The sequence below is a fragment of the Cryptomeria japonica genome, chromosome 3 (genome assembly GCF_030272615.1).
Source record: "Cryptomeria japonica chromosome 3, Sugi_1.0, whole genome shotgun sequence".
Lineage (NCBI taxonomy): Eukaryota > Viridiplantae > Streptophyta > Pinopsida > Cupressales > Cupressaceae > Cryptomeria > Cryptomeria japonica.
Window position 1 is genome coordinate 387,198,938 of NC_081407.1, and position 13,061 is coordinate 387,211,998.

General features: G+C 37.4%; 1 protein-coding gene across 4 annotated transcripts in view; it reads left to right on the forward strand.

The window, feature by feature from the left end:
* LOC131052990 (uncharacterized) overlaps positions 1-9,097 on the forward strand; it is a 38,847-nt gene extending 29,750 nt beyond the window's left edge. For all 4 annotated transcript variants that reach the window (XM_057987610.2, XM_057987612.1, XM_059218353.1 and 1 more), the window contains one exon: positions 8,792-9,097. In XM_057987610.2, the coding sequence (XP_057843593.1) occupies positions 8,792-8,874 (83 nt within the window). In that variant the 3' untranslated portion in view covers positions 8,875-9,097. The remainder of the gene's footprint in view (positions 1-8,791) is intronic.
* The last annotated feature ends 3,964 nt before the right edge of the window (positions 9,098-13,061 follow it).

Genomic DNA, 13,061 nt, shown 5'->3' on the forward strand with positions numbered 1-13,061 from the left:
GTTTGGCTTCACAAACTTTTTGCTTGGTTGTTTGGACAACCTTGGGAATCCACTGTTATTTATTGTGATAATTAGAGTTGTATTAAAATGTCTAATGATCCTGTGTTTCATGACAGGTCAAAACACGTGGAAACTTACTATCACTATGTTAGTGATATGGCACAAAGAGATGCCATCCAGCTGAAATATATTAGCATTGATGAACAGGTTTCAGATGTTCTCACCAAGCCTCTAGCTCGAGTGAAGTTTGAGTACTTCAGAGAGAAGCTTGGAATTGTGGAGAACACAATATTGATTGAGAGGGAGTCTCAATCTTAGTGATGCAATTTAGTTTGCATCTTCCACCCTCTGTGGGCAATGCAAGGTGACATTGTATCCTTCTCTGGGAGAAGATTGAGGTGTAAGACCTCTTCCACCCTCTGTGGGCAATGCAAGGTGGATCCATTCTCTGCGGGCAATGCAAGATGGACATCATGAAATGAGTTCATGATATTTATGTGTTTTATTGCAGGTATACTCTATGGAGCTTATACATTCATCCTTGCAGGTGATGCAAGATGAAGGTCATGAATGGATCATGACAAGTGGCAACTATCCTCCCTAGCTAAGAGGGAGTGTTGAAAATTGTAGCTAGCTCAGATACCTGACTATTGAATTTTAATGCTGTCAATGGCAATTAAAATTCCTATGTATTATCTCTCATGTAATCCGAACCATTTAGGGTTGGACCCAAACACATGTAACGTGAAGGCAAATGATGTAACTTAGGGTTGGGCCCAAACACATGTAACGTGAAGGCAAATGATGTAACTTAAATGGCAATGTAAATAAATAAACTAATATGCAAGCTGACTTGGGTGATTGGCACCAAAGGATGGATATAAAACAAACATCAAATGAAGTCATTATTCATCATCTTATGTGAATGTAATCTTCTCTCCAAATAACGATCTCTCCTTCACCTATGCGAACTTGTCCAAGTCTATTGTGTGAAGTTATTAAGGCTGATTGTGTGGTGAAGTTGTCAAGATCATCATGCGAATTTGATGAAGACTCTTCTTGTGCGAATCTGATCAAGTCTTCCTTAGCCATTTGCTGTTGATAAGGGCTGCAATCTTCATTGTTGTGTAAAGAAAGATTGTGATCTGCTAACTCGCTGATTGGACATCAATTTGAGATAAGTTCATTGCCTTGTAATTGCCTACATTTGAGATAATACATATTGAATTTTGAGGCTGAGTTTTTCACCTCCAAAAAGGGAGGTTTTCCCAGGGTATTGGTGTGTCCTTGTCTTGTGTTTTCATTGTTTATTTGTAGTCTGTTATAATTTGATTGCTTAAAACTTAACAAGGATATCCAATAGGAAGGTGATGTCAGGTTTCTGATTTCGTCCTCTCTTATGGTCTTACATGCACACTATGTTGTCTGGAATGTAAAAATGGCAAAATTTCCAAATAGAATCTTCATGAATTATAGATGGGGAAATATCAAATACCTTTTTCTAATATAAAAACAAGAAATTAACATTTTAAAATCAAATATTAGTGGTGATTAAAATTAACCTATATAAAATCTATATTAGGTGATGTATTCAGTCATATATGATAAAAATACTCACCAAAGCTAAGCCTCATTACTGATACATCTCAATTATGGCCCAAGGTATCAAGATTATTGAGCTTGTAATCAATATCACTATTAAGTGGTGGATGTGTGACTATGGGGGCTCAATTGCATTCTAAACCTATTACACTACTGTATGTTAATAGGGGCTACACAATAAGTTCCATTAGCTTTTCTATATCTTTCAGTCTCGAATGGCACATACATGTAAGTCAATTGCATGATACAAGGAATTAAAAGTTCTCAACATAGGGGTTTCGAAAGTGTAATGACGTCTAGAAGAAAACTTTAGAATTTCTCAATTAAACATCTCTTTTTTTGTTTTTGGAGATCTGTATGATTGATCTTCATTTGATTGGAAAAACTATCGTGTTTTTTTTTTCAATTCCACTCTTTGATAAGGATCAAAAGCCCCAGAGGTTAAGTGTTTGAAGGATCCACATTTGGATTAGTAGCCATCAAAGCATCTACAATGCTAAACTTTCCCTGGAATTTCCCCTAATTCTAACTGGATAATGCACCACTAGGCTGGTGGGAGTTCACAAGATTGAATCCTAGTGGATGACTCGACATTCAGTCAATCTTCCCTTTGAACCAATGCAAATTAAGATGTTTTCTATTAAACATAATAATAATTGAAGGAACACAATGGACGATTGAGAGGGGGGTGAATTAGTGGTAATCAATACAAACTTTAAGCTCCTAAAAGATCTAAGAATTAATGACTTTAATCACAAGACTATGAGCAGAGCTATTAAACAGATCAACACATACACCAGAGGCATACCCATAACACAAGAATATACGAGGAAAACCCACGATGGGGAAAAACCTCGGTGAGAAATGTTGCTGAAGTCTACTGCTCCAATCTAGCCTCACAGGTAAATCACTGAATACAATATTTAGGGCACCAACCCAAGGAGCACTGACGCCTGAAGTTTATGGGCACCAACCCAAAGGAGCACCAACCCCTACAGTTTATGAGCACTTACTCAAAGGAGCACCAACCCTTGGTTTTAGGGCACCAACCTAAAGAGCACCAACCCCCAGCTCTGAGCACCCACTCAGAGATTACAATGAGTATAGATTTCAAATACAAATTATATGCCTTGTTGCAAATGAGGTTTTGCAACAACTTACTAATCTGCTCTCTTTCTGATCTCTTCTTCTTTGGTCTTTGCTCTCTATCTATCTTTGCTCTTGATCTCTGCTCTTTGCTCTCTGTCTTCTGCTTGGATCACTCCTCCTCCTATGCCTTTCTGCCTTGGCTCTACACACTCTGGTTTCTGTTGCTCTCTCACTTGGTCTCTGTTGTTTTCCTTAGGTTTACCTCAGCTACCACTACACACCACTCTTTGTTCTCTCCTGGGCTTCTTTTCTTCTCCACAACAACACACACTCATCCAACTCCCATCATCATATTCTTTTCTGATAAGTCTATGTTTATGTATTCAACATTCACCTCCAGGAGGTCGGTTGGATCATAACTCATCATATGCAGGACAACCGTTGTTCTTCCTTGTTGTCATGCCACATGGTCTGAACAACTTCCTATGCACCATGCAGATTGTTCATTCAGTCGGTCTAGTTGGCAATCCAAGTTCCCAGACACACAAATAGATAACCTATGTTCATGATCAACTTTGAATCTGAGTCGTTGATCTGCTAGATTCAACCAAGAGGACTTGATCATAATTGTCATTGTGGCGGTTCGACGCGCCACATCATCCCTGTGTTCTACTCTGCAATTTGTCCACATAGCTCTCCCATCTCATCTGCCTCAACTACCGTTGTCAAATCTCATCAAATGCCTCTCCATTCGGTTAGCTCTGTATTTGCAAGATTTCCCTCCAAATGGAATTTAAAAATTAATTCATTCTTGTCCTTAGAGATCTGGCATGAATCAGATTTGATCTCCCTTCTTGGATTGAACACCTGCATTGAATGACTCTGTATTGAGTTGTCGATGATCTCCACTGTATCAGATTGGATTACCTGCACTGAACACGTCTCCTCTGTTCACACACTGTTCGCTGTACCTGGTTTGCTACTTTTAGCAAGATTGATCCGTCCAACATATCTGATTTCCTACATGTGGATCATCTTGATCCACGCACCTGTCTGCTACTGGATCACCATTAATGAAATCACCATCCTCTGTCGACCTACCTTGAAAGAATCGACAACAATCTCCATCGTCACCGACTTCTGCATATTTGATTTGTTTTGTCCACCAAGGAGCCATATGTCACCGTTTCCTTTGTTTAGGTCGAGGTCGGTTGGTCACCCTGTAGATCATTTGGTCTATTGACATGCAAACATCTTCATCAGCGTCCAAGTCACTTGGTCAGACCTGGTCAATCGTTCACGTGGACCTCTGAGTCTATCGGCTTGCAGACATGGCTGCAAAGTCGATCACAACCTTCAATTCTATCGGCAAAATATCCTTTCATCTTTCCGACAAGTGTCCTCTGATTTGCTCCGTACATGCCACGTCGTCGGGTCAAAATTGGCCAACGCCCAGATGGACTATCAGGCTGCTCAAATCCTTTGAACTTCACATTGTGCCTAACCTTTGTGTTATACGCCTCGCGGGATAATCTTCAAGAAGCCTTCCTCTTTCTTTGTTACCCCGCACCACATCTTAACCTACGCGGGATAAGCTTTGTCTTTGCTTTTCCTTATCCCGCGAGTCTCTTCTCATCGCTGCCTGGTCACGTGGGATAAGCATACCCTTCAATGTCTACTTCGCTTTTCCTTATCCCACGGGCTTCTTCACGTCCCATCTTGGTCACGCGGGATAAGCGGGCCCTTCACTTCCTTTTGTTTTCTTATCCCACGGGCCCACTAACTTCATCCTTGTCTCGTGCAGGATAAGCGCCTTCAGGTAATCATCCTTTGATTTCTTATCCCACGAGACCATTTCTCTCCAAGTTTCACCACACAGGCTAAGGATGTAAATGATATTCAATTCTCAATTCAAGATGCAAGTTATATTCAAGGTTATCTTTTCTTTCAAATATGTGTTATATCTTTAATATGATAAACTGATTATAGTCTTGTATGTTACAGATGAGAGGAGCATTTATCGATTTCAATATCCTTCTCACAAATGCCGATTGATATATATATGTATGCAAGGAGGATCAAGCAATACCTTGACCAGTCATGTCTATTAGACATGACCGATCAAGATATTACTTGATCGCACCTTTTGAATTATCGTAGTATTTACCAATCAGTGTATATCAATTAACAAACCACCCGATACTTAATCGGGGTATCTATCATATGCAAGACAACCAATACTAATCGGTATGTATTAGTTAAGCCCGATAACAATTGGTGTTCACAGTTAATATACTAATCGATATTAATCGGAGTGCATTGGTTAAGCCCGATAACAATCGGTGTTCATAGTTAATATGTTTAACGTAAACCGATACCAATCGGTATTCTGTGCTATGAGATTTACAACTGATGATTATCGATAGTTAAGCATTGATCGAACTTTGCAAGTATGGTTGAATATATACAAATTGAAGAATGATCATCAAATGAAGGAACAATAGCTTGAAGTCTTCATCATAGTTTATCGATAGGATAGATGATTGAATGAGAGACTTCATTTTATCTCTCATTCAATCATTTATCTTACCGAGGCTATCATGCATTAACAAAGGAGGCGCCTTTACTTTTGTTATCCCTCAAGAACCTCTCTTTCATCCTTCTCGGCGCGGGATAGACCATTTTCCTCCGACTTCGTTATCCCGTAGGGTCATTTGGCTACCTTCCAACTCACTGTGGGATAGCAAGATGCCTACCCATACATGATGGGTCCCACATGAACACAACAAAAAAAAAGCAAACCACTGAGCTACCAACACGTGGACAGATGGGGACCACTTTGTTCAACAAGTCACATTTGGACAACGCGGGACAAGATATAACATTGTTCTCTCCACTTAAGTGTTATCCCGTAGGGTATTTAACACTCATCCAACATACTGCGGGATAAGAAGAAACATCATGTGCACCTCACAAGTGTTATCCCGCGCGACAAGCACATGACCTTTTCCACACCGTGGGATAAGAGTGACCGCCTTGTTCTTCGAACATAAGCTATCCTGCACGGTCTCTTCCCTGCTCATGAACACAACATGGAATTCACGGATACATTTGAGCCAAATAACTGCTGCCACGTTGACTGTTGCTGACATGATTGATGTGTGAAGATGATGGAACTGGTCGAAATGTTGGCGACGAGTGCCTAAAGATGATGAATCTGGTCGAGACCTCGGCGAATGATTCCGGTCGAAACCTCTACAGCATAACACGACGTGCTATGCGTGACTGCTGCCTGCATCACTACAACACGACCCGACATTATTCCGATCAAATCACTAGAGCAGATATCATCGATCAAATCACCTGAGCAGCTTCAGGACATCCAACAGGAACTTTATAGACACATCATATGGCATTGTGGGAGTCCGCAACAACATTGTCTTCTTCAACAATCTGATCCATCAACCTGATCTTAGTGATCTCTGCACATCTCTCCAGCTTATGACATCAGTCAACCTGATCTCAGCAACTCTTCTATTTAATCTGCAGCCTGCAAGTTGACCTGCCTGATTGACATCAATGGCATCAATGGCACTCTTCTGCAACTTCATCAGCCCTTTGCACTGCATACACACATGTTGACATCAATGCCAACTTCAATGCCAACAATAATAAATATAGAGCAATGTAAATAACAAAATTTCAGGAAACAGTCTTGAATTAAATTACATACAATCATTAATGCTGGGTTTTAAAGTTTGTTCTTTAGGATTCAAAACAAAATTATTAAGGCCAAAACTATCATACATCTAATGTGGTGATCTCATGGGTATGGGTATCCAATTGAATCGAAAAACCTGGATGAGAGTTGACTATATAGAAGAAGATATTGACTAATTTGAAATTTTAAATGTGCAAGATGTGATCTCCATGCATTACATTCTCATCTTTTTAATCCCTTTGTGTAAACTTGCTTCTTGCAATTGATATGATGAAGATTGGAGCTCATAATGTGCTTTGGCTATAGCTGTCCGAATCTTTCATGCTTGACTGAGTCAATGAGCGTAACATATGCCATGGTAAATTAGTTTCTCTCCATTTACATTGAACTTGCAGCTTTCTAAATATAGAAAATTCCATAACAGTTAGTGATTACACGGAATGGAAACTGAAATTCGATATAGAAAAGATCTTATGGGATTGAGTATCAAATGTATAAGTATTAATGATCACAAAGATGCATTGATATGTTTATATTTTATTATACCCTTGTCATCTAAAAATTGTGTGGCCTTCAATTGCAGCAACTACAACTGCCCAAAAGTTATCTTTAACTATATTGCTTCACGATGTTCACATATTTAATTGCACTTAACTGTGTGTTTGTATTTTACTTGCACAAAAAGAAAGAGCAACCATCGATTGCTTTTTATTCACTGATGAAAGTGGACATTTATGAAAGCATAATTTGTTATTTTCTTTTGTTGACAAAACTTTACCTTTTTAAATATGTATATTCTGCGAATCTAAATTCCCCAGCTGTCACAAATTTGATACCTTGTCCAGGGCTTCCTTTAATTATCTAGGAATCCACTTAGCTGCAATTCAATTACAAATTTTTTATTCAGCCCTAAATCTGGAACCCGCAATCAGCTGTCTAATTGAAATTTAGCTTGCTAGCTGAGATAAATTAAGCGTCCAACTAACTCCCAGCATGAAATTTCATCTACTGACTGATAATTTCAACTCTGCCTCCATTGTAGATGAAACTTATATCTTTCATAATATAGAATGTTGACAACTTTTAACCATATTTTGTCTGGGAAATCAAGACAAAATTTTACTTTTGCTAGATGAATTTCCAAACAACATTGCCATTTGAAGTTGATCTTACCTCATTGATTAAGCTAACTTTTCTACACATGATAGTCATGGACATAAACAGCTAAAATTATAATTTCATCTCCTTTGTTTTTCGGACTCGTGGTGCTAATCTCATTTCTGGTTATGCACCATTTTTTTATTAATGTTAGGAACATTCTCTTGCCTTCTAACCACTTCTTTCTTCAACTCCAATTGTCATAGATCAATCTGATATGAATGTGATCTCTCATCAAAGGTAACATTTCTACAAATAGCAAACATATATTATCGTATTAAACAACCTTCATGGTTTTATACTGTGTTGCAACCGATTTACACAATTTTTCCCTTAATTTAAACTGAATACAAAAAACTCTTTGCCTGTGTTTGTTCTACTGTAATTCAGTATGATATCTTGAACTACCTTGGCAAGAATCATACTCCTGTCCATTTCCACTCTTGTTTTGTTTTCCTTCTGTTACTCCATTCTGTAAAGGTCATTAGTATAGAAATAAATCATATCAGTCCAATTTATCTTGGCTTTTTAAGAAAATTATAGGTCATTATGCATCAACTCTAATTACCTTTTTAGTCTTTCATGTATTTGCACTCTTGAAACTTTTCCCAATGCTGATAGTGGGCATTAGCTTCTATTCTTTACGAATTGTTATTAACCCTATGATGATACTAATGAATACAGAAGCACAATCCCCTAAGAAAGAAGGGTTGACAATTTCAATATCAAAAGGGTCAGATCTCCATCATTTTAAGGAATATACCATTTATGGATCCTAGTGAATATTTTGTCAATTGTTCCCACATATTTGATGTCTCTATATACACACATGTATGTAAACACACACGTGTGTGTGAACACATATCTTTATCCCTTTATATGTTTTCTGACCTTCTTCAAGTTCATATAAGTATTAATGTAGAGAGTTTTTTTCATCACATACTGTTACATGCTTCTTTTATGTAACAATGATTTAAGCAATTAATTAGTTTTACTTATCTGTGTAATGTATCTACTACCATAATTTAATTCATTAATTGTTCAGTTAATGATGTTTTTGATTTGAATAGCATACATACTTGGAGGGCTGCTGACTTATGTATCATGTGTTAACCTGGAAAGCATATTGGTTTTCCTTATTTCACACACGTTCATTTTTCTTGCCAGTGTTTTCATAGTCTTGACATGGTTTGGTCTGCTGTGGTTTAATTCTGTTTCCAGAGAATGGCCAGTTTGAGGACGTCAACATTGAAAAGCCAGAAGATCATCATGGCCTCTTAGAAACTGATGTTTCTGCAATGTGACAATGATCCAAAAGGAAATGAGTTATATGTGAAATTTGGTCCATTTGTCTTGAACGCTATTTTTCTTGTTCAATCAAAAGGATATACAATGGTGTAATGGTAATATTTCTATGTTTACAGATTCTTGTGAGGTTGCAGATGTAAGAGGATATGAACGTAAAAGAATTACTACTCTTAATGTTTTGTTAAAAATACAGGTAGCTTAGTAGCCAAGCTTAGTTGATTTTTTAAAAAAGTTGCTGGTGGTTTTAGCTTACATGAACTTTAAAACAACATTTCTGTTTTCTTCTGATGATATGGTTTGGAATGTCTATAGGACTCTCTGCCTGAGAAAACATTACATCAAATAACTAAACTTCCAATGACAAATGGTTGAGAAACCAATAGAGCAAAACAAATACGGAAACTAAGAGACTAAAGCCAAGCAAAATGCCCTGTCACCCTAGGGGCAGAACTATCATCCATGAGCCGAAAACTCCATGACCCAAGCTGCTACTTGACATCAGTAATCTGCTAACAGGAACTGGTTAGCTCCCCAAAAAGCTCATCTTGTAATAGAGATGCCAATGACTGACCTCCTTTGCACCAAAAACCATTCACATGGTACTAAAAACCAGCCAGCCACACTAATGATCATTTGCAAATCCCCCAATGACCAAGTCCTAAGGCCACAACTTGTCCCCATCCCATTTTTTCTTAAAAGGAACACTAGGCTGAGATAAGGAGTCAAGGGCATTGATGCACACACCATGAGTGATTCCCTCTTGTCATTTTGCTCTATGCACCAAGTAAAGACAAAACATAGGTAGGGTACGATTACTTGTGTCCACCAACCACCCTTTGCTATGTGCTACCAAGAGGCCACACAACACCTTTCCCATTTCAGCACAATATGACCTAAGCACATGTACCCCTTTCTCCAAGGAGAGAATTTTCTCTTCCAACAGTCCCATCCTTGTAGAACTGTTCTCACTGGTGTTGTCCTCATTCTTCACTCTAGAAAAACCCATAGGCAAGCTGTGACAAGAGTAGAGACATGCCCTCATATTATCTGGGAGGAGCATCTGAAATAACCACACTTGTAGAACAGAATTTGAAATGATAATAGCCAGGTGAGATACAAAGGCTTGATACTACATTGCTTTGGATTAGGGAGACGTGCTTCAAAACCTTCCTCTCCAAGAACAACTCTAACAAAAGCCCAGGACAGCATTGGAATTACAGTTAAATTGATTCCAAGTGCCTATCAATACAACCCTCTTATGCATGGGGTCATGATTAGCGTTCTTGCTACACCTACATGCCATCACTTGTGCAAGATACCAAAGAAAAACAAACATGCAACCAACACCTCTCAAACACCCTACCAAAACACTCCACAACATCACAATTGAACCGAACTCCATCAAGGGCAACAAATAAAGGCCTCACAGATGCCAAGTACAACCAACCTCATCTGTACAAAGTTACAAACTCATGCCACCTCAATTTCCAAGCAATCCATCCTTATGCCTAATTAAAGTCTGACATTAAATATAAAAGGGACACTATGGATACATAATCACACACCCATAAGACTTAAATCCACATTTAGTGCGCTCAAATCTAAACAAGAATGAAATAAAAGAGCTCCTACAGCCTGGGAGTGTTCCTTAGAGAGCACTAAAGTTCTGCTTAACATGGCATAAAATTTATATGATAATCTAGACCTTCCAAGGAGTTAGGAAGTCGGCTATAAAGCACTGTAAGGGGTGCTTTAGTCCACACTAAATTTTGCTAAAACATCTGCAGCAGAGTTAAAAAGTATGCCTTCAATGTTGATGATAAACCTTCACAAGTTTGCTCCAATCTGCAATGCTTTTTTCCACATAATGCCTTAACTTCCAACATAGGCTCGATTCTTTTAGAATTTGCATTGATCACTATAAGAGAATCTCCTTCAACAACAATATTTTCATCTCCTTGTGAAGTTGAGTTGCCACCGCCATTCCTGCAACTAGAGCTTCTCATTCAGCTTTGTTATTGGATTTTATCCCCAAGAAGAGAGAAAATCCATATACAAAGCTCCCTTTAGGCTTTCTAAGAGAAAAACCTCCACACACCCGACCCACATTACCCCTAGAAACACCATCAAAATTCAGCTTAACAAAATTTTCAGGGTGGAATCCATTTCTTACTCATCTCTGGATTTTAAGGATCTTTGAGCATCCCCCTTTTCCTTCCAATCTTATTTTCTCTTATCTCTTGAATGGGGAGAAACTTTTATTTATATTCACACAAAAAAATACAAAGTACTTGTCTCTTTGATTATCAATGTGCCCAAAATGGCATCAGGTGAAGTATGACATGTTTAGGAATTTCAAATAGAATCCTCTACATACAAGTTTGACGTGTGTTCTAAAATGGAAGAACATTTAAGTTTCTTTTGTTAGGAAGCATATGTTGGGATGCCCAAAGTGAAAACCTAAAAATAATAATTGCAAGTACAGCATAGGATTCTCATGTACACCATATTAAATAACAAAGGGCATTGCTCGGAGTTCACAAGCGAGTCATATTTTTGTAGGGTGAGAATTGGATGTATTTATCAAGGGTGATGAAGTTCTTTTTTGGACTGCAATCCTTTACTGTTGTCACTGTTTCTTGCCAATATTTTTTGGAACACTAATGTCTCTTCTTAATCATGGACAAGTTGAAAATTCTGGGAGTTCTTATTGATGGACTGATTCTACTCCAGGGACACACTTTAGTAGTCTATGCCATTATTCATTCACTTTCATATATTCTACACATCAATACACACTACATTTTAAGTATATAATTTTCTTTGAGAGGGAAGCAATCAAAGTTCAATTTAGAATGGGAGAATCATAGTTTAATTTAGAAGGAAAGTGATGGTCTGCTATGCTTTTTAAGTGTTTTAAGCAGTAGATTCAAGCTGGCAGAAGTGCTTCATTGTTTGTTTATGCAACAAACTTAATGAAAATTTGATTGACCCCCAAAATCATTTGAGGAAAGGAGTGCAGATTTGATCAAATAGAATCCATAGCTAGGATTAGAATATTTCTCCCTGTTTACTAGACACAAAAACCTAGAAAGATGACTCTTTTGGGTCAAGCTTACTTGATTATCGCAACACAACTACTTTATTTCTTTGTATCGCAAATGTCTCAGGAAAATATTCATAACTTCATAAAAAACTGTGACACGCATGACCCATCTAGATTTTGGTGGAGGTGCGACCTCTCAGATCGTGCAGCTAAGCCAAAAAGAGACTGTTTAATAACCTAAATTTTCGTCCTCGAAAAAAAAGATGATGCAATCCAAAGTATCACCCTCAAAGAATTAAATTTAAAATGTTAATACAATTTGGTGAGGTTATTGATTATGTGATGAATTGAACATCTTCTTTAGGCAAGTGAAGAATAAAAGATGTGTAATGTCTCCACTTTGAAATAGAATTTAATAATAAATAGTAATAATAAAATTCAAATATAAAAGAATAAAAATAAAATTTAAATTAAAAATATAAAAGAATATAATTAATTGTAATTAAAATGTGAGTAAGTTAATGAATGATCAAAAAACATGAAATGATAAGTTGTGGCTCCCCCAAATATGAGGTATAAAAAGGAGAAAGAGAACCTCATTTGAGAAGTGGATAATCGGGAATCAGAAGTGCAGATCTGATTGTGAAAGAGTGTCTCTTGTCAAAGGGCATACATGATGAAGAGGTGTGACCACTCCTTCACATTGAGAGATATATAAAGGAAATAAATCAAAAGCATCCAGTGACATCACCATGGATCGAATCAAATCAAAACTATTATTAAGTTACAGACAGTAGCATCTTTGTTCTTGGTGATATGCATGGGGTTGTGTTTAATATGTATGCTTGATATATGAAGCTTGATAATGTTCTTATGCAGAATTTAATAGTAATATTAATATAGACTGCAATACGTATGACAGCCATACTTAGCATTTATAGATATAATGTTTGATTAGACAAATAACAATATTAGAATGTAAATCAGAAAGTTAATAATAGTAAGAAGAATATGTTTATATATAAAGCTTGTTACTACTGTCAGTATTTAAGAAAGTTGGGGATGAAGTTGTTTCCAAAGAGGGGCAGTCTAAGGGCATGGTCTCAAGATAGGGTAAGGATCAACGTCACGTAAACT